The following is an 18,533-nucleotide window of genomic DNA, read 5'->3' as shown; positions in this document are numbered from 1 at the left end:
AGCCAAAGTCGGACGCCCAGCCGACTGAGCCACCCAGGCGCCCCATTGGATTATCTCTTTTAATCCATTCTGCCAATCTCTGATTGGAGAATTTAATTATTTAATTTAATATAATTACTGAAAGGGACTCACTCTTGTCATTTTCCTGTTTCCTTTCTATGTGCCTTGCAGCTCTCGGTCTCTGGTTTCCTGCATTACTCTCTTTTTTTGAGGATAGTCGATTTTTGTGTGTATGTGGTGAAATAATGCTTCCCTTATTTTCTTTTGTGTATATTCTGTAAATGTTTTCTTTGTGGCTTACCATGGGAATTACATTTAACACTCTAAAGTTATAACATTCTCATTTGAATTGATACCATCTTAAATAACATACAAAAACTCTGGTCCTTTACAACTTTGTCCACACCCTGTCTTTAACATCACACTCTCCACTCATTTCCAAGCTACTTAGGTCAGCACCTCCCCTACCCCTCCTCCTTTGGTGAGTTGTTTCATACACTCGTGACAGAGTTAGAATCTCTCACCACCCTCTGCATTCCTTCCTGGGGTCCCCTGACCTCCTAAGTACTTTTTGTTTTTAACTTACATCCATTAAGGATCTGTCTTAGTAAGGTGCGGTTCTGTGGGTTTTGATAAAACCATGTCATAATCCACTATTACGGTATCATATAGAACGTTCACTACCCTAAAAATTCCCCATGCTCCACCTATTCACTCTTTTGGTAATTAAATAAAATCCCGTTGTATTGTATAGATTTTCTACACTTTACTTATTTACCTACTGGTCACTTCCACTCTTTGGCAATTATGAACCAAACTTCTGTAAGCATTCATATGCAGGTTTTTGTGTGAACATGTATTTTCAAATCAATTGGGTCAATGCAGAGGAGCACAATGACTGGATCACGTGGTAAGACAACGTTTAACTTTGCAAGAAACTATCATACTGTTTCCCAAAGTAACTGTACCATTCTGCAGTGTCACCAACAGTGATGGGAGGTCCTGCTGCTTCTAATCCTTGTCCACATTTGGTATTGTCAATTTTTTGGATTTTAGCAATTCTAATAGGTATGTAGTGGTACTTGGTTTTAATGTGAAATTCCTTAATGACAAATTATGTTTAACACCTTTTATGTGTTTATTTGCCATCTATATACCTTTGGTGAGGTGCCTGTTCAAGTATTTTGCTCATTTTTATTTTTTTTTAATTTTTTTTTCTTTTTTCAACGTTTATTTATTTTTGGGACAGAGAGAGACAGAGCATGAACAGGGGAGGGGCAGAGAGAGAGGGAGACACAGAATCGGAAACAGGCTCCAGGCTCTGAGCCATCAGCCCAGAGCCCGACGCGGGGCTCGAACTCCCGGACCGCGAGATCGTGACCTGGCTGAAGTCGGACACTTAACCGACTGCGCCACCCATGCGCCCCTATTTTGCTCATTTTTAAATTAAGTTGTTTCCTTATTGTTAAGTTTTAAGGATTCTTTGCATATTTTGGATACAAGTCCTTTATCAAATATATGAGTGCAAATATTTTCTCCAAGTCTGTAGCTTGTCTTTTCATTCTCTTAACAGTATTTTTCACAGAGCACACTTTTTAAATTTTTTTTTAACGTTTATTTATTTTTGAGACAGAGACAGACAGAGCATGAACAGGGGAGGGGCAGAGAGAGGGAGACACAGAATCTGAAACAGGCTCCAGGCTCTGAGATGTCAGCACAGAGCCTGACGTGGGGCTCGAACTCACGGACCGCGAGATCATGACATGAGTCGAAGTTGGCCGCTTAACCAACTGAGCCACCCAGGAGCCCCCAGAGCACACTTTTTAAAAAAAATTTTAAATGTTTATTTTTGAGAGAGAGAAAGATAGAGAGAATGAGCAGGGGAGGGGAAGAGAGAGAGGGAGACAGAATCCAAAGCAGGCTCCGGGGTCCAGGCTGTCAGCACAGAGCCCAACGAGGGCTCGACCTCACGAGCCGTGAGATCATGATCTGAGCTGAAGTCAGATGGCCAACCAACTGAGCCACCCAGGCACCCCTACAGTAAGTCTTGAGGTCAGATAGTGTCAGTCTGTCCACTTTGTTCTTGTCAGTATTTTATTGGCTATCCTGGGTCTTTTGCCTTTATATTGTGTTTCAAACTTTTTTGACTCAGAAGGCCTAGCTTAGAGTCTTATGTAATCGGAGGTTCTAAATTAATTGTTCACTGCCTACCACTGGGTACAGCTAAAGCCATTGAAGATACTTGAAAAGATTCTTTTTTTAATTTTTTAATGTTTATTTTTGAGACAGAGAGAGAGAGAACACAAATGGGAGAGGGAGACAAAGAATCTGAAGCAGGCTCCGGGCTCTAAGCTGTCAGCACAGAGCCCGACGCGGGGCTGGAACCCACAAACCGCAAGATCATGACCTGAGCCAAAGTTGGACACTTAACCGACTGAGCCACCCAGGCACCCCAAAAAGATTCTTCTTTTAAGTGGTCTTAACTCTTCTATCTGAAACTTTCCCAACATTTTGAATATTATATGTAATGCAAATGGACAGTTATCATTATTAGGCACCAGAATTATTCTTAGGGAAAAATATGCCATTTTTTGGAAAAATACATGAAGGCACGAGACAAAACATAAATTGTGGCTATATGCCCTGGTTGAGACAAGGAGAAGACTCTTCCAGTTTCCAAGAGGGAGGATCAAAGAAAGAAGAAAGGAAAGAGAAAGAAAGGAGGAATTAACAGATGGAATGAGGTCACGGTCCACATTTGCTAAAGCAACCCCTAGAAATTCCACAATTTAAGATCAGGGATTTCTGATGTTTAATTTGAAAATCTTCATGTTGAAGACACAAAGAAATGGAAAAACATTCCATGCTCATGGATTGGAAGAATAAATAATGTTAAAATGTCAATACCATCCAAAGCAATCTACACATTCCTTGCAATCCCAATCAAAGTTGCACAAGCATTCTTCTCAGAGCTAGAACAAAGAATCCTAAAATTTGTATGGAAGCACAAAAGACCCCAAATAGCCAAAGTAATATGGAAGAAGAAAACCAAAGTGGGAGGCATCACAATCCCAGAATTTAGCCTCTGCTACAAAGCTGTAATCATGAAGACAGTATGGTCCTGGCACAAAAACAGACACATAGACCAACGGAATAGAATAGAGATTCCAGAATTGGACCCACAAATGTATGGCCAACTAATCTTTGACAAAGCAGGAAAGAGTATCCAATGGAAAAAAGACAGTCTTTTTAACAAATGGTGCTGGGAGAACTGGACAGCAACATGCAGAAGAATGAAACTAGACCATTTTCTTACACCATTCACAAAAATAAACTCAAAATGGATAAAGGACCTGAATGTGAGACAGGAAACCATCAAAACCCTAGAGAAGAAAGCAAGAAAAGAACTCTTTGACCTCAGCCGCTGCAATTTCATACTCGACACATCTCCAAAGGCAAGGGAATTAAAAGCAAAAATGAACTATTGGGACCTCATCAAGATAAAAATCTTCTGCACTGCAAAGGAAACCATCAACAAAACTAAAAGTCGACCGACGGAATGAGAAAAGATATTTGCAAATGACATATCGGATAAAGGGCTAGTATCTAAAATCTATAAAGAAGTCACCAAACTCCACACCCGAAACCCAAATAATCCAGTGAAGAAATGGGCAGAAGACATGAATAGACACTTTTCTAAAGAAGACATCCAGATGGCCAACAGGCACATGAAAAGATGCTCAACATCACTCCTCATCAGGGAAATAAAAATCAAAACCACACTGAGATACCACATCATGCCAGTCAGAGTGGCTAAAATGAACAAATCAGGAGACTATAGATGCTGGCGAGGATGTGGGGAAATGGAACCCTCTTGCACTGTTGGTGGGAATGCAAACTGGCGCAACCACTCTGGAAAACAGTGTGGAGGTTCCTCAAAAAATTAAAAATAGATCTACCCTATGACCCAACAATAGCACTGCTAGGAATTGACCCAAGGGATACAGGAGCGCTGATGCATAGGGGCACTTGTACCCCAATGTTTATAGCAGCACTCTCAACAATAGCCAAATTATGGAAAGAGCCTAAATGTCCACAACTGATGAATGGATAAAGAAGATGTGGTTTATATACACAATGGAATACTACTTGGCAACGAGAAAGAATGAAATCTGGCCATTTGCAGCAACATGGATGGAACTGGAGGGTAATATGCTAAGGGAAATGAGTCAGTCAGAGGAAGACAGATTCCATATGTTTTCACTCATATGTGGATCCTAAGAAACTTAACAGAAGACCGTGGGGGAGGGGAAGGGGAAAAAAATTTACAGAGAGGGAGGGAGGCAAACCACAAGAGACTCTTAAACACTGAGAACAAACTGAAGGTTGTTGGGGGGTGGGGGAGAGGGGAAAGTGAGTGATGGGCATTGAGGAGGGCACCTGTTTGGATGAGCACTGGGTGTTGCATGGAAACCAATTTGACAATAAATTATATTCTTAAAAAAAGAAAACAATTAAACCATGATTTTACTGGTGATTTTATTAGGAAAAAAAGAAAATCTTCATGTTGCTGTGGAATAACATTCACTTTCGATCCCTCATCACCTCAACTATTTTCACTGCAGCCTAGCACACTTACAAATGCTTTGTGTGAAAGTTGTGTTTTGTTTTAGGAATTCAAGGACGAACTTGAGTTTCACTTCTGCAGAGAAGAACAGACATAGCACCTGTGGAAACTGAGAATGAAATGAGCCCACTAGGAATTAGCAACCACGTTGTTGAAGGTTTGGGTTTTGACAGGGCATGAATGGGAGTTTGAGCTCAGCTTATCTGGCTCTCAAGGAGCCAGGAGATCCCAGCTCAGCCGGCATCTGCATTACACATATTACAGGAAGGATTCCTTTAGAGTTCTCGGATTACCCTAGCAGCATTCTTTTTTTCTTTTTTAATTTTTTTACATGTTTTTATTTTTTAAAATTTACATCCAAATGAGTTAGCATATAGTGCCACAATGATTTCAGGGGTAGATTCCTTGATGCCCCTTACCCATTTAGCCCGCCCCCCTTCCCACAATCCCTGTAGTAACCCTCAGTTTGTTCTCCATATTTAGGAGTCTCTTCTGTTCTGTCCCCCTCCCTGTTTTTATATTATTTTTGTTTCCCTTCCTTTATGTTCATCTGTTTTGTCTCTTAAAGTCCTCATATGAGTGAAGTCATATGATTTTTGTCTTTCTCTGACTGACTAATTTCACTTAGCATAATACCCTCCAGTTCCATCCACGTAGTTGCAAATGGCAAGATTTCATTCTTTTTGATTGCCGAATAATACTCCATTGCATATATATATACCACATCTTCTTTATCCATTCATCCATCGATGGACATTTGGGCTCTTTCCATACTTTGGCTATTGTCGATAGTGCTGCTATAAACATGGGGGTGCATGTGTCCCTTCGAAACAGCACATGTGTATCCCGTGGATAAATGCCTAGTAGTGCAATTGCTGGGTCGTAGGGTAGTTCTATTTTTAGTTTTTTGAGGAACCTTTAAACTTAGCAGCATTATTTTCTTTGATTCTATCAACAGTCATGTGATATATATATATATATATATATATATATATATATAGTAGATTGTACAAATTTAGCACAACCTACAATGGGCTGGGCACTGTGACATATTGCTGGGAATATGCTTGGATGACATCTTATATGCAAACTTCACTTTGACAATTTAATTTATTCAAACTGATGGTGATGGAAAGGGTTTGACATCGTCAAAAATGGAAGAGAAATCATTAAAAATAGACTGTCCTTAAAGACTATGGCATAGGTGAGGATTTCAAGGTAAAGGGAGGTGAATAACTTCCCTAAGGATACACAACCTTTGAGCAGTAGATTCATTCACTGGATCGATTCAAAGAGGAAGTCTTATTTTCCTAGTTAGTGGAGTTCTTACCTCTCAGTACTCAGAGATCTACCTTGGCCATGTAAGAAAACTTGGCTAGCTCTTTTCTCTCTTTTTCAAAAGAAATGAAAAGAAATGGCGGGGGGGGGGGAACCACATCTCCATGGTCATAACACACTGAATTTTGGCTAGCTCAGAGGCTCTCTCCCTTGCCCAAATTTTGGAAGGCTTTAGTGAACGAGGCACTGGCAGAGAGCAAAGTGGCTAGGCGTAGGCTTTTTCCCACTCCATGCTCCTCCCAAGACTGGGGATAGTCAACTGAAAACCAATCAATAGAAGTTTCTTTTTTTTTTTTCTGTATAAATAGTTGTCTTATCTGAAATGACCTTTTCCAAGAGCTAATAGCCATAAATTTTTGCAGCTGGACATGTTTAGAAATGCCTCTTAGCTATTTTTGTTGATTTATTTGCTTTGTCTGTATTTGTGCAATCCAGCTTTGGACATGGAAGTGAGCAGTCCTGGTCTCTAGTCCTCCACCTCTAATGACATAAATTCAGGGAACATAGTTCTTCCCTGTGGGAAAACCTCCATATGGAATGGAATCCCATGGAACCATAATAGTTCCGTGTAGGAGGAATTACTACATCTTGGAGAATCGTCTTCAGTTCCTTTTGTGGTAACTTCAGTGAGTGTGCATTTTCCCTGGCCTGTTTTGAAATCTGTCCACTTATCTGTCTATCTATCTGTCTATCTATCATCTATCTATCTATCATCTATCTACCTACCTACCCTCCAATGCTCAATAATAAGGTGCTAATATAATACGGAGTAGTAACTCACTGGCATAGCAAAGACCACAAAAATGCAAACGCCTTGCTTAAGGTCATACAGCTAACAAAAGGATGTATCCAGTGTTACAGGTCAGTCCTAAAGCCAAAATCCATGCTATGTTTATTATACCTTGCTACATTTATAGTTATGACATTTTTGGTTAAAAATAAAAATAAAAATAAATGTGGAGATGTTTCTGTTTCCCTCTGTATTCACTGGATCACTGATTTCTGGAGGGAAGGAAACATGAATGGCACAATAGAGAGAACCCGTCATTCCTCTGTCCTTTTGCTTTTAGAACAATGTTACCTCTTTCTGGACATCCATTTCCCAGGCAACAATATATATACCCTGAGGTCTAAAGTCAGAAGGCTTCCATGAAAAGAATGTAATGCTTTGAGCCTTAGATGTAGAGCAGAGCAATAAAGCAATCAGTGTGGGCAGGGCTAAACTTAGATGAAATTTAGAAATAGAAATTTTTTTTTCTCTTCAAGCTTTCAGCGTTCTTTCTTGTGCTTTCCCCTCTGTTTTATAATGGCCCCTTTTCAGTATCACAAGTTGGTCTCTGTTGACATTAATAAACCTCTTCAGATGCAGAGATAAAGCGTTCACCAATTTTAAACTAATTCACTAGTTTTTCTCGGGAAGATGCATAGTTTAGCTGGAGATGGGTTCTTAAGCTTCAAGAATGAATCTTGAAGGGTGGGATTTCAGATATCAATTACAAGTATCAATCAGTTGACCTCCAATCTATCATCAATCAATTGATCTTCATTGGCCCTGAAGTCCCACCATTGTTTGTTTCCCTAATGAATCAGAGATGGGACCTACAGAGCTGATTTGATTGAGTTTACCACCACGAGGACTAATTTCTCCATTCAATAGCTGAAACCAGAAGAGCTGGGAGACCTGCCCCTCACCTCACAGTTAGTAAGTGGTAGACAGTCTACAATCAATGCTTCTTCCTAGGATTGTAGAACCAGAGGGCTGGCATGGATCTTGAAGTTGCACCATGCGTGTCCAACCTCCTCATGACCTTGTTGCCAAACAGCTGTCACCTCCCCAGTGGCAGACAACCCACATCAGCCCAGTGATTTTTCAGAAATTACTGATCTGAGCTCTGTGTCACTTTGATGATTCCACCTAGGACAACACAGAAGTCTGTTCCTTCTCTCCTCTTCTCGGCTCCCCCTGGCCCTGACTTTCCTCTTCCGGACTAAACATTCTTAGTTTCCTCAACTCTCTTCATGTGATGTTTCAAACCCCTGCGTCCTCTGAATTATGCTTTTCTGAACTTGCTATAGTTTTCCTCCAAGTATGGGGCTCAGGGCCAAGTGCAGTGCTCGCGGTGAGGTCTGGGCTCATTCATTCGTTCATCCACTCAGCAGACATATGTATTTGATTGGTATCAGACTTCTCTCAGTTCAGTGCAGGGGAGGGAGGGATGCTTAGCTCCATTGCCTGGGACACAATGTATTTTTGGTTGCTGCCCCAAATCAAATTAGTTCTGATTTTTAGGGGCTTATGGTCAGCGATCTCCTTAAGTCCTTTCCCATGGCCTCCTGTTGTAGCACGTACCTCATTCTCTACCAACCTACTTCTCTGTGTGGGAAGCCCATCCCGTTCCTCTGGGGTGTGTGCCTACACAAGCCTTTATAAAACCTACTTGGGTTGTAATGAGAACCTTTCCTTAGATCTAGGTCCAGGTATGTTCCTTCCTGATGCCAAAGTTGACATGCTCCCAGTCTGTCTCTGCAATAAAACCTCATCAGTAGGACACAGAGCCATCTCCCTGCTCTGGGGTCAATCAGGAGCCACCGAGAGGGGTGGTGAGCTCACATGTGCAGGAAGATGCTTCCATGGGTCATGGAAATCTACCCATCCGGTGCCTCCCCACCGCTTCCTCCGTGCAGTTGAGCTGACTCAGAAGGGAAAAAAGGCAACAGCTCCGTAACGGGGCACACAACTGAAGTCAAGGTCTCAGAGGCATTTATCTGGAGTCGGGATTCTGGAAATGAGGGGCTGCAGCACTTTGACATCTGTACCACTGGCGTCTCTCAGGTCTCTTTCCGCACCCACACCATCCTGCCTCACCCCTTCCTATTCCCTTCTCGACCCGAAGAGTTCCTTCCAGGGGAATTTCTTGATGCGATTTAAACATTGACGATAGATCTCAACTACCTATTAATAAGGTAAGGAAAATTTAAACCCAGGGACATCAGTTGTATGAGTCACACTGAGGGGGACCTTCGTCCTAAGCCTCCATCATCAATTTAACCCCGTCAATTTGTACATTTCACAAAGGGAACAACAAAGGAAAAGTCTGCAGCCTCTGTGAGTGTCTTGCTTCTTTAATTTCATTCAGACGTCTCTCCTGCTGCCATGTCCTTTATGCTGGGCTTTGTGGCAGGAAGATGTGGTCCTTCCAACCAGAGTTCTGCTACCGGCAAATAAGCACCTCCCCTTTGCCCATGACCGTCCCCAGGACCCACTCCACACCTCACTTTGCAGGGCGCAAGACCTGCGCGTATGAGCCTTTGATGAGTCAGATCTTCCTTGAAGGGGAAAAAAAAAAAAATCATCAAGGATCTAAGTATAAACAAACTCTCGGCATGGAGTGAAGGAGAGATTCCAAACTTTTCCATGAGAGAATGACTTCTCCTCCCCATCTCCCAAGTTCATGTTATGAATATTCCCTGCATTCTTCTCCATAAAAGAGCTCTACAGAGCGACCTCGCGTCCAAACTCCCATTTTCAGATGTTGTTTAGGGCCAGTTTAAGCCGTCCTGGCTTTGAGCACGAGTTCTGACGCCAGCTCTGTGTTTACTGTATGCAAATTTTAGTCAGAAACTGCGTTGCCACCAGACATGTTCCCTCCCTCACCCTTGAACCATCCTCTTGCCTTATGCACTTTGCACACACACTTAAAAAAAAAAAAAAAGCTTTATATTACCAATTTGGCAGAAGGAAGTGTAAATGTTATGTCAGTGTTAAGACATGACTTAATCCTGATAGATGCGTTGTCAGGGAAGCATGACGCTCATTGACAGATTTAAAGGACGCCCCTAAAAAAATAAATAAAAGACACCCCTGTCCCCGGCGGTGCACAAATAAGGCTCTGTCCTTCCAGGACAGGTGAGATCTCCTTGGCAAGAGGCGAGGATGGAATTTTCTTTCCTGTCCTCCGTGGGCAGCTGGAGTATGTTGTCAGTCTGGGTGGACCTGGGTTGGAGCCGGGTAATAAGTGTTTCTGGATTACCAGGTTAGCCAACCCCCCGGCCTTTTGGGTCCCTGCAGCTTTGAGTGAGGGATTAACCGGAATGAGCTGGGCTCTCCCGGATTGTGGAGGGCCTTTTGATGATGTCAGACATTCCAAGAGGAGGAGGTTTCAGAAGAAAGTAAGAAAAAAAAAGCTAAACATCTGTTCCCTGTAAAGAGAGAGATCAAGAAAACAAAACAAAACAAAAACCCCAAGCCACTCTTCCCTTCCCGGCACCTATGAGGCTGAGGAGGCAAACCAGCTGGAAAGGAGTTGAGCAAGGGGTTTATAACCTTGGGCATCGGTGTTCCAAAATATTGATGGCCAAGCCCTACTTCCAGAGATTATAGGGCAGCTGGCGTCGGGCTGGGCCGTTGAAGATTCCCGGGGTGTTCCAACACGCAGCCAATGCTGGCGACCACGGGCCCAAGGAGCAAATACAACTGAGACCACGAGGACGCCCATACTTGAGACTCAGTGCCACCGGAGTCCTACCTTCACGACAGCAAAATCAGCGTTCACTTCCCACACACCACCAGGGATTTCCAGGCCTTTAAAAAACTTCTACAAGTGTCCTACAGTCACTCCAGGGAGAATATGGGACTCTCCTCTGTGTCACCCCTCCTCTGTACCCCGTTATCTCCCCAGTAAGGGTTATGCTTGCCCCTGGATTGGCCGGGAACAGGTGGTGACGACCCAGGTAGAAGAGGCCACACGGGGACCTATGTGAGACCTCTCCTAAATCCCATCTCAGGCCCAAAGCAAGCTCAGGGAATTAAGTGAAGGTGGCCTTTGCAGAGGTGAGAGGAGGGCACGGTATGGAAGCTGAGAGATTCCCTCGCAGACTTTTGACGGGGTAGTCTGCCTGGGAAAGTTCGCATGAAGGCCAAGTCTATGACTAAACTAGGAGCTCTTCATATCCCGGGACTATCGGCCCTGCCCCTTTTCTTGGGCAGTAAATAACTCTTGACCTTGAAAAACAAGCCCTGGTGACACATTCGTGATGGCTGTGGGAGAAGCAGAGTCTGCATGTCTCGGTGCAGAACTCAGGGCTTCTAAACCTTGTCTGACCCTTTTGACTTGGCTTTCCTCATTGCAAAAAATGGCAGTGAGTACGGCCCTGAGAGCCAGCAAGGAAAGGGCCCCATGTCTCACGGTGAGTTCTGTAGTGCTCCATCAAGCCCCCAATACCGGGGAAACGCACCCTCCCAGCTGCTGGGGATATTGACGCTGACGACCCACACTGTGTCTCTCAGGGGCCACCACCTTACCCAGAAAGGAACTGCATTGCCCAAGGTTACTCCACTTTCAGGAAGTCGCTGATGCTGCGATACAAGTGCCCATCCCCTTTCCTCAACCCGAGACACATCAGCTTTGGAGCCTCTTAAAGTGTCGCTTGGGGCCTCAGTTGCACCTGCATTATGGGTCAGCTTCCTCAATGTGCCGTCCTCACTTCCTCTTGGGTGGATTTTCGGAGTGCACTCTCGGTAAACCTGCATGCAGCTCTCTATCCCAGGGCACCTGAGCTAAGTGACTTTCCCTTCGTGGCCCCCGGTCCCTCCGAGGTCAGCTTGAAGACGTGTGGCATGAACAGCACCCTGGAAAGACACTTTGTTCCCTGGAACGCGTTTTGTCAGGTGTAGCTCTGGGCCGTTCATTTCCTCTTCTGGCGGCTCCGGCCTTCCTAACGAGGCCTGGGGAGGACAAATGGGGCCACCATCGGTGACAAAGCTGGTGACGCTAGCAATTTGCACCTGAAGTAACTTGAGAGATAGATTGCAAAGGAATTCCAGATACCAGAAGCATGTGGTATGCTCAGGAGAGCTGCTGGAAGTGGATGGGCGTGAGATTAGCAGAGATATTGAGGGAAAGTTGGAAAAGCGACAAGGAAGAGAAGGCAGAGAACCTTCTCTAGAGAGGAGAGATTTTTAAGTTCCTGGATTACTTTTAATGGTTAAAAAAAAATCCACATCTGTTAATTTACTGTGAGAGCCTTTGTAATTTGAGAGCTGATGGCCTTCTCGGGGAGGGGAGGATGGCTACAGATTTATGCAAAGAGTTAAGTCTCATGATTCGAACATGCTACGGGAGGCCCCACCTGTGTGTACAATGTACTTAAGGGATTAGAGCAAACTTTGAAATTATGGTAGGTTTTACCTGGAGTAAGCACCTTACTCTTTAAGCTTCTATTTCCTTGAAGGGGGGGGGGGGGGGCGTCACTTTTCTCTGGTAATCAGGTGCATGAGACACTCTGCTTGTGGGATTTGATGAAGGCTTAAGTGCAGGCAGATGAAGGATGTGTTATGTATATATTTTATTTTAAACCTATTTTCAATACTTGGTGACTGCAGTTGAAAGGTGTTGCTTCCAAGGGGTCTACCTGCCCTTAATGGAGGTGACATTTCCAGGGAGAGGAATGTGCCAGAGAGCCCCGGGAGCCCCCTTGCAGTGGGGAGGGGCTGGTGGCAGATGAAAGGGTAATTTTAAAAGAAGTTTCGCTGTGCTCTTCATATTCCCTTCAGGGTCTTCCAGAAATGCGTGTAAGTACCTGAGGCTCTCTATTTAAACGAAAGGGCGGGGGCTGGAGCAGGTGATTTTTAAACCGAAGGCATCAATTGCTTCCCTTTCCACAGGATTTACCAGGGTGCGTGTGCGCGCGTGTGTGCGTGTGTGTGTGTGCGCACGTTTATGTATGTGTGTGCGTGTGGATGGGCAGTACGTTTACAAAAAACGCCCGTCATCTGCCATTGGCTAAGCTACCGTCTTTGATTATTTGGTCTCCTTAGATTTGTCAGGCGGGCTGAGGGAGGGAGAACACGGTAACCCCAAGTGTGCAAGCTCAAATAGGTCAAACCTATTGACCTCAAATAGGTCAAGCTCAAACCACACGCAAATAGGTCTAATAAAGTCACAGTTCTTTATTTTAAAAACACTCCTGTTGGAAAAAAAAATACATAGAAAAATAAAGTTTGGCTGGGGTCCTTTACTAAATGTCAAGTCACAGGCTTTCCCATCACAGACTGCAGCAGGGTTTGATACGCATGTGGAGAATCCAAACTAACGTACGAAACGGAAAACAGGCTGTCTGGGTGAAGTGGCCAGGGGCGCCCTCGAGTTCACCCACCAGGTACCCAACGGGAGTTCTTCAAGTGCTTGTTCCGCCAGTTCAGATGTGGCCGAGTGCCTCGCTCCAGTGGAGGAAAAGGAAGACGGATTCACAGACCAAATGACCTTCAACAAAGACTTTTTTTTTTTTTTTTTTTTGGAACACAGCACGCCATCATGGTACAATGTTCAATATTTGTAGAACAGCGGGTTAAAAGAAGTAAATGGAGAGGGTGGGCGAGAATGGGTACTGAGCAGGGAGTGAGCACTAAATGCTTCTCTTAAAAGACATGTGAACGGAGCAAGCAATCTAGGCCAGTCCGCTGGCTGTGCCCCGAGTACTTGTCAGCAGCCGAGCATTTAACAGTATTTCAACGTGGAGCCCAAACGGTAGAAAATGGGGTGAAACGGGCCAACTTTCAATCAACTCTGGCAGTTTTGCCACCAACAGTAAATCGGCCCTTTTAATAGGAGGAAATTGAATGGTTTCTCGCTAAACAGAATTAAGTAGTGGGATCAAGAGATTTCCAGGCCTCAGGGTACCTCATTAGTAACTGGCTTCTTTTACTCTGATGTCTCCCCTCTGCCAGGTCACCTTAAACAATCGGGTGGGAACAGAAGGGTGGCCCAATTTCTGCTTTGCCTTCTTCTCATTCTTGCTGAAGTCACTAGTTGTCTCTTTTGGGGGACCCGTTCTTTATAGGCATTAAACGCAGTTCCCGAAGTATTTGGACAGTTTCATTGTCTGGTGATGGACGCCACTATAATGTTTTGAAAACTGTTTCCTTTCTCTTAGCCCCTTCTGGCAAAGTGCCCCCTCAGCTTGTGGCTGGAGACCCAGCTCCCCAAGGTGCCAGCTGCCTTTTCTCTGCACCCTGCCCGTGAACCCTGTATTTCCACCGGACGGCTCAACGATGCCCGGTTCTTCATTTTGTTCTCTTTGTGTCTGAAAGCCCAACGCCTCTTACCTTCTCTGCCTTCTCCTCTGGGGATCCCAGAGGGCTGTCAGACTTTGAACTGTAACAACAGAGCCACCAGAAAGTTTATAAAGGTAGCAGTGAACTTTTAGAGCTGTCAAGTCTTTAAATAGGATTTGGGATTTAATGTTGTATTTTTTTTTTTTTTAAAATAATTGCTAGTTAAAAAAAAAAAAAAAAGCATGTCTTTTAGCCAAATCAGAATCTCCAGCCCCCTCCACTAATTTTTTTTTTTTTAACCCCAGGAGAGATAAAGCCTTGTCGGGGGGAGGGCAGGGGGGGATAAAGAACAGATCTCAGGCTAAATAAGGAAGGTGTATATGTTAGGTGCAGCCAGACTAAAAGTCTGGACTGAAAAGAAGCCCTTCAGCGGGTGATTGTTGTGGAGAAGGAACAAAAAATAAAAGAAGGGAGGGAGGACAGGAGTTTACAGGAAAAGGATTATGTGATCTGCCATGATGTAGTCTGAATTACAGCCCAAAAACTCCAGGAAATTTCTCGTTCGAATTCTCAGGTCCGGGGCAAAAAAAGGTCCAGGGGAGGCTTTTATTGAACCTTTATTAATAAAAATGTAATGCCGCCCAGCAGCAGTGCCGAGGGCCCTCCTCAGGCTGCTGTCTCAGACATGTGGAGACTCTTCTGGCCCGGGCCCACCCCTTGCAGCAGAGTTCTGTTTATACAGCTTGTCCTAAAACCACGGTGAGTGCTTCCTGTTCTATTTGGGCCACCCTGTGAATACTTAAGGTTGGCGTGTTACTTAAAAAGGAATAATAAGAAGCTTATATTTTCACCTCCTCCTACCCATCTCCATATCCCATGCCGATCTGTGCTGAGCAGGACCGGTTTCTCTGTAAGAGCCTCTGGCTTCCACTCTCCCACAGGGACAGGGAGAAACCTTCGTTGTAAACCAAGGCCAACGAGAGGTTTTTGAACTTAGGTGTGATTCAGGATTCAGGAGGTGACACCTTCATCCTGGCCATCCTGTTTCCCTTCAGGTTTGCATCCCTCCAGGCTGATGCTCAGTTACACAAGAGGATGGAGTTGAAACAACATCCTCGGAAGTGATGGGGACTGCTCATACGGAAATAGAAAGTGCTAGAGACAGCACTAGACTTTGTCCCTCCCCACTTCACGCAGGTCTTTAAGAGCAAAAATGGCCCATTTTATGTGTTAGGGAGCCATCTGGATATTAGTCACTGTCCCAGATCTTTCACCAGCCCCCCAGTGAAGAACCTAGGATGTCCATGCAAACCTCCAACAATTTCGGCCTGCATACCTCTTGCTCCTCTGTCCTCCCTGAGCCTGGTCCCTTTTGCCATCCAGAGAGACACGCTGGGGAAGGCAGTGTTTTTTGATCATTCGTGATTGTCATCTGAGCTGGCATTACCAGAAAGCCGGGTTCCAGCCTCCCAAGCAGTACAGGTAGGGGTAGTAAGGGTAGCTGTTACACATGGAGATGAGGGAGGCTTGAGATAAACCCTCCTCTTTGAGAGCCGGCAGGGAGGAGTGCTTCTCGAGGCCTCCCAGGTCCGAAGTGAGCTGCTTTCGCTTGGTCTTATAGCGTCTGTTCTGGAACCATATTTTCACTTGGGTCTCAGTGAGCTTGAGGTTCTTGGCCAGGTGAGCCCTTTCAGGAGCTGACAGATACTTCTGGTGGCTGAACTTCCTCTCTAACTCAATGACCTGAGTGTGGGAGAAGGCGGCTCGAGAGCGCTTCTGTGGCTGCTTCGGGGTTTGGGGAAGGCTTGGCAAGGCGCCTGCACTGTTTTCATAGTCCAATAGATAAGCCTCAAAGTGTCCATCTGGAGAGGAGAAGGGAGAAGGAGGGATGGGAAGGAAAAGGTTACATGTTAGAGGGTAGAGAACGGAATTCAATACACCCTTATCTCCCTGGTAGTGAACAAACGGCCCAGTGTCATCTTGGATACATTTCGCTTTCTTCACATGACTAAGGAACTCTCCCTAGTAGGGAGTGACTGAATCCGTATATTATGTATTCGTTTTCTAATAGTCATCAAGAACCCAAAGTTAGGAGAGGTTAGTGGTGGAACTTCCTGCCATATTGTCCAGCAGAATTAAACAGGGTCCCGGATCAGTGTATTGAGGTGGGAGAAGGGACCCAGGCAAGACACAGAAATAAAACACCTGGTAAAGCAGGACCCAAAGACATCAGTGTTAACTTCCAGGTGGCAGGAGAGGGTCTGCGCTATAGGAGAGGTGGCAGGGGCTAAGGACAAGTTCATTCTCTGACTTGAGTCCCCTTTTTTCTAAACAAGCCTGTAGGATGCCTTATCCGAAGTGACAGCAAAGGAAATAAGAGTAGTCTAGAGGTGTCCAACGGTGTTATATTTCCTGAAGGCCCGAGGGGCCTTCCAAACTCAGTTTTATTGCCCATGGAATTGGGAAGCAGAGGGGGTCTTCCCTGGTCAAACCCTAATTTATTGATATTAATAAGTTGCGATCAGTTATTTGTTATATGGTAGTAATCGTAACTGCCAAGAGGCAGTGCGGGGCGGGCGCCGATCGAGGGTCGCGCGGTGGCTGGGAGCGGGTGGCAGGGTTTTCACCGGGGACTCTGGGGTTGGGGACGCGGTGCGCGCGCTCGCAGGGGAGCCCGGGGCGCCAGAGCCCGCGGGGCTGAGAGCGCCGTGCCCGGCGAGTCCAGCCCATGCAAAAACCCTGCGCCGCTCGGACGGCCGGGCTCGGGGTTAATTTCCGAGGCGCGCCCGCGGCGGGAGGCGGCGGGGTCCCCTGGCCTGTCGCCGCGGGGCCCCGCATCCCTGCAGCCGGGGCTGCGCCCGTCCCGCCTCGGACCCGCCCTCGCGCCCTCGCGGCCCCCAGGCCGGCCCGCCCCTCCTGCGGGACCGCACCCTGGCCCAGCCCGGCCGCCTCACCTGGCTCGCTCGCCGCCGGCTTGTCGGCCTCCTGCGCAGCGCGCGGCCGGGCGCCCCACTCGTCCTCCGGCGCCCCAGCGCCGCCTCTTCCTCCCTCGGGCTCCGGCTCCAGCTCTCGCCGCGCGTCCGGCTGGCACGGGGGCTGCGGGCTGCCCGTGTGGCCGCCGCGCCGCTCCGCGCCGTCCCGCAGGATGTCCTGGATGAAGAAGGAAGTGAGCGGCTTGGACTGGCCGGCCGCCCCCGCCTCCCTGGGCCGCGGCTCCGGAACCCTGAGCATCCCGGCGGCTCGGCTGCAGCCCCGGCGGCGTCAGCTGCGTCCGCGGCGTCCGCACCACTTTCACTTTCCGCCGCCCCGGCGCACTTATAGCCCCGGGGGAGCGCGCCGCGCCGCCTTCCCATTGGCCGCGGCCAGCCGGGCCCAGCCGCGGATTGGCCGCCGGCGCTCCAGGTGAGGGGGGTGGAGAGGGGAGTCCCTCGCGGGGTCTCCGTCACCGCTGCCCTGGAGGATTCCTCCCCCAGTTCCTTCTCCTCGCCCCTGGCCTGCATCCCCCTGCCCTGCGATCTTTCCGCTGGCTCCGAATAAGGAGGGTCTGCTCTGCTCCGACCCACATCGGAAGTTTAGACCTTCTGGGGAAGGATGATGCAGAAGAGACAGACCCGATTTAGCTCTCATAGATTGTTTAAAGCGCCTTTGCTCACGAAGGGTGGTGAAATTACTAGGACCCAGTTTACAGACGCAACTTCTGGGGTTGCGTGACAAGGAGAGATGGGTAGCAAAACCGGATCTCCTAAGGCTTTCAAAGAGACAGGACAACTCAGTGCTGCACCCGACCCCAGGCTGGATTCTGTACTGGACGTTATTGGGGCCGTTGATGAAAGTGGAATAAGGACGATGGATTAAAGTATTGAATCAGTGTTAAATTTACTGAGATTCTCACATGTGGAATTTCAGAAACAAAACAGGTGAACATATGGGAGGTGAAAAAAAAGAGGGAAATAAACCATGGGAGACTCTTAAAGACAGGACTAGCAGGGTTGCTGGAGGGAGGTGAGTGGGTGATGTGTATTAAGGAGGGCACTTGTGAGGAGCACTGGGTGTTGTATGTAAGTGATGAGTCACTGAGAAGTCTACTCCTGAAACCAATATTGGACTGTATGTTAACTAACTAAAACTTAAATAAAAAAAAAAAAAGAAAAGAAAAACAATTACTGAAATGAATAGTAAGTACTGTGACTGTGTAAGAGAATATTCTTGGGAAATAAACATGAAAGTGCTTAGGGGGAGGCCCACGGTGGAAGAAACAGCCTGAAAGGATTCAGAAACAATGATATAGGTTGATGGATAGATGCCATCTGATAAAGTGAATGAGTTAAATATTAACAGTTGATGAATCTGGTATGCTGGTGTTCTTTTGAACTATTTTTATGTATGCAAGTTTTCTGTACCTCCTGATCTAAGGCACCTAGCATTCCACTGGAAACTTCACAAGGGGGTCATGTGGAGTGTCTGGGGAGGAAAGAGAGGGAGTAGGCCATTGTGGATAAAGCAACCGCCAAAGAG

General features: G+C 46.2%; 1 protein-coding gene across 1 annotated transcript; it reads right to left on the bottom strand.

Annotated features, from left to right (window-relative positions):
• Positions 1–12,899: 12,899 nt before the first annotated feature.
• NKX3-1 (NK3 homeobox 1) lies at positions 12,900–17,294 on the bottom strand. Its single transcript, XM_047857648.1, has 2 exons — positions 16,973–17,294; positions 12,900–15,880 (listed from the first exon to the last, which is right to left on the bottom strand). The coding sequence occupies exons 1-2, from the start codon at positions 17,247–17,249 to the stop codon at positions 15,462–15,464; spliced, it is 696 nt and encodes a 231-aa protein (XP_047713604.1). The 5' UTR covers positions 17,250–17,294; the 3' UTR covers positions 12,900–15,461.
• Between the last annotated feature and the right edge of the window lie 1,239 nt (positions 17,295–18,533).

This window comes from Prionailurus viverrinus, chromosome B1 (assembly GCF_022837055.1).
Source record: "Prionailurus viverrinus isolate Anna chromosome B1, UM_Priviv_1.0, whole genome shotgun sequence".
Lineage (NCBI taxonomy): Eukaryota > Metazoa > Chordata > Mammalia > Carnivora > Felidae > Prionailurus > Prionailurus viverrinus.
The sequence above is the reverse complement of the archived record's forward strand: the minus strand, read 5'-3'. Positions and strand labels throughout refer to the sequence as shown.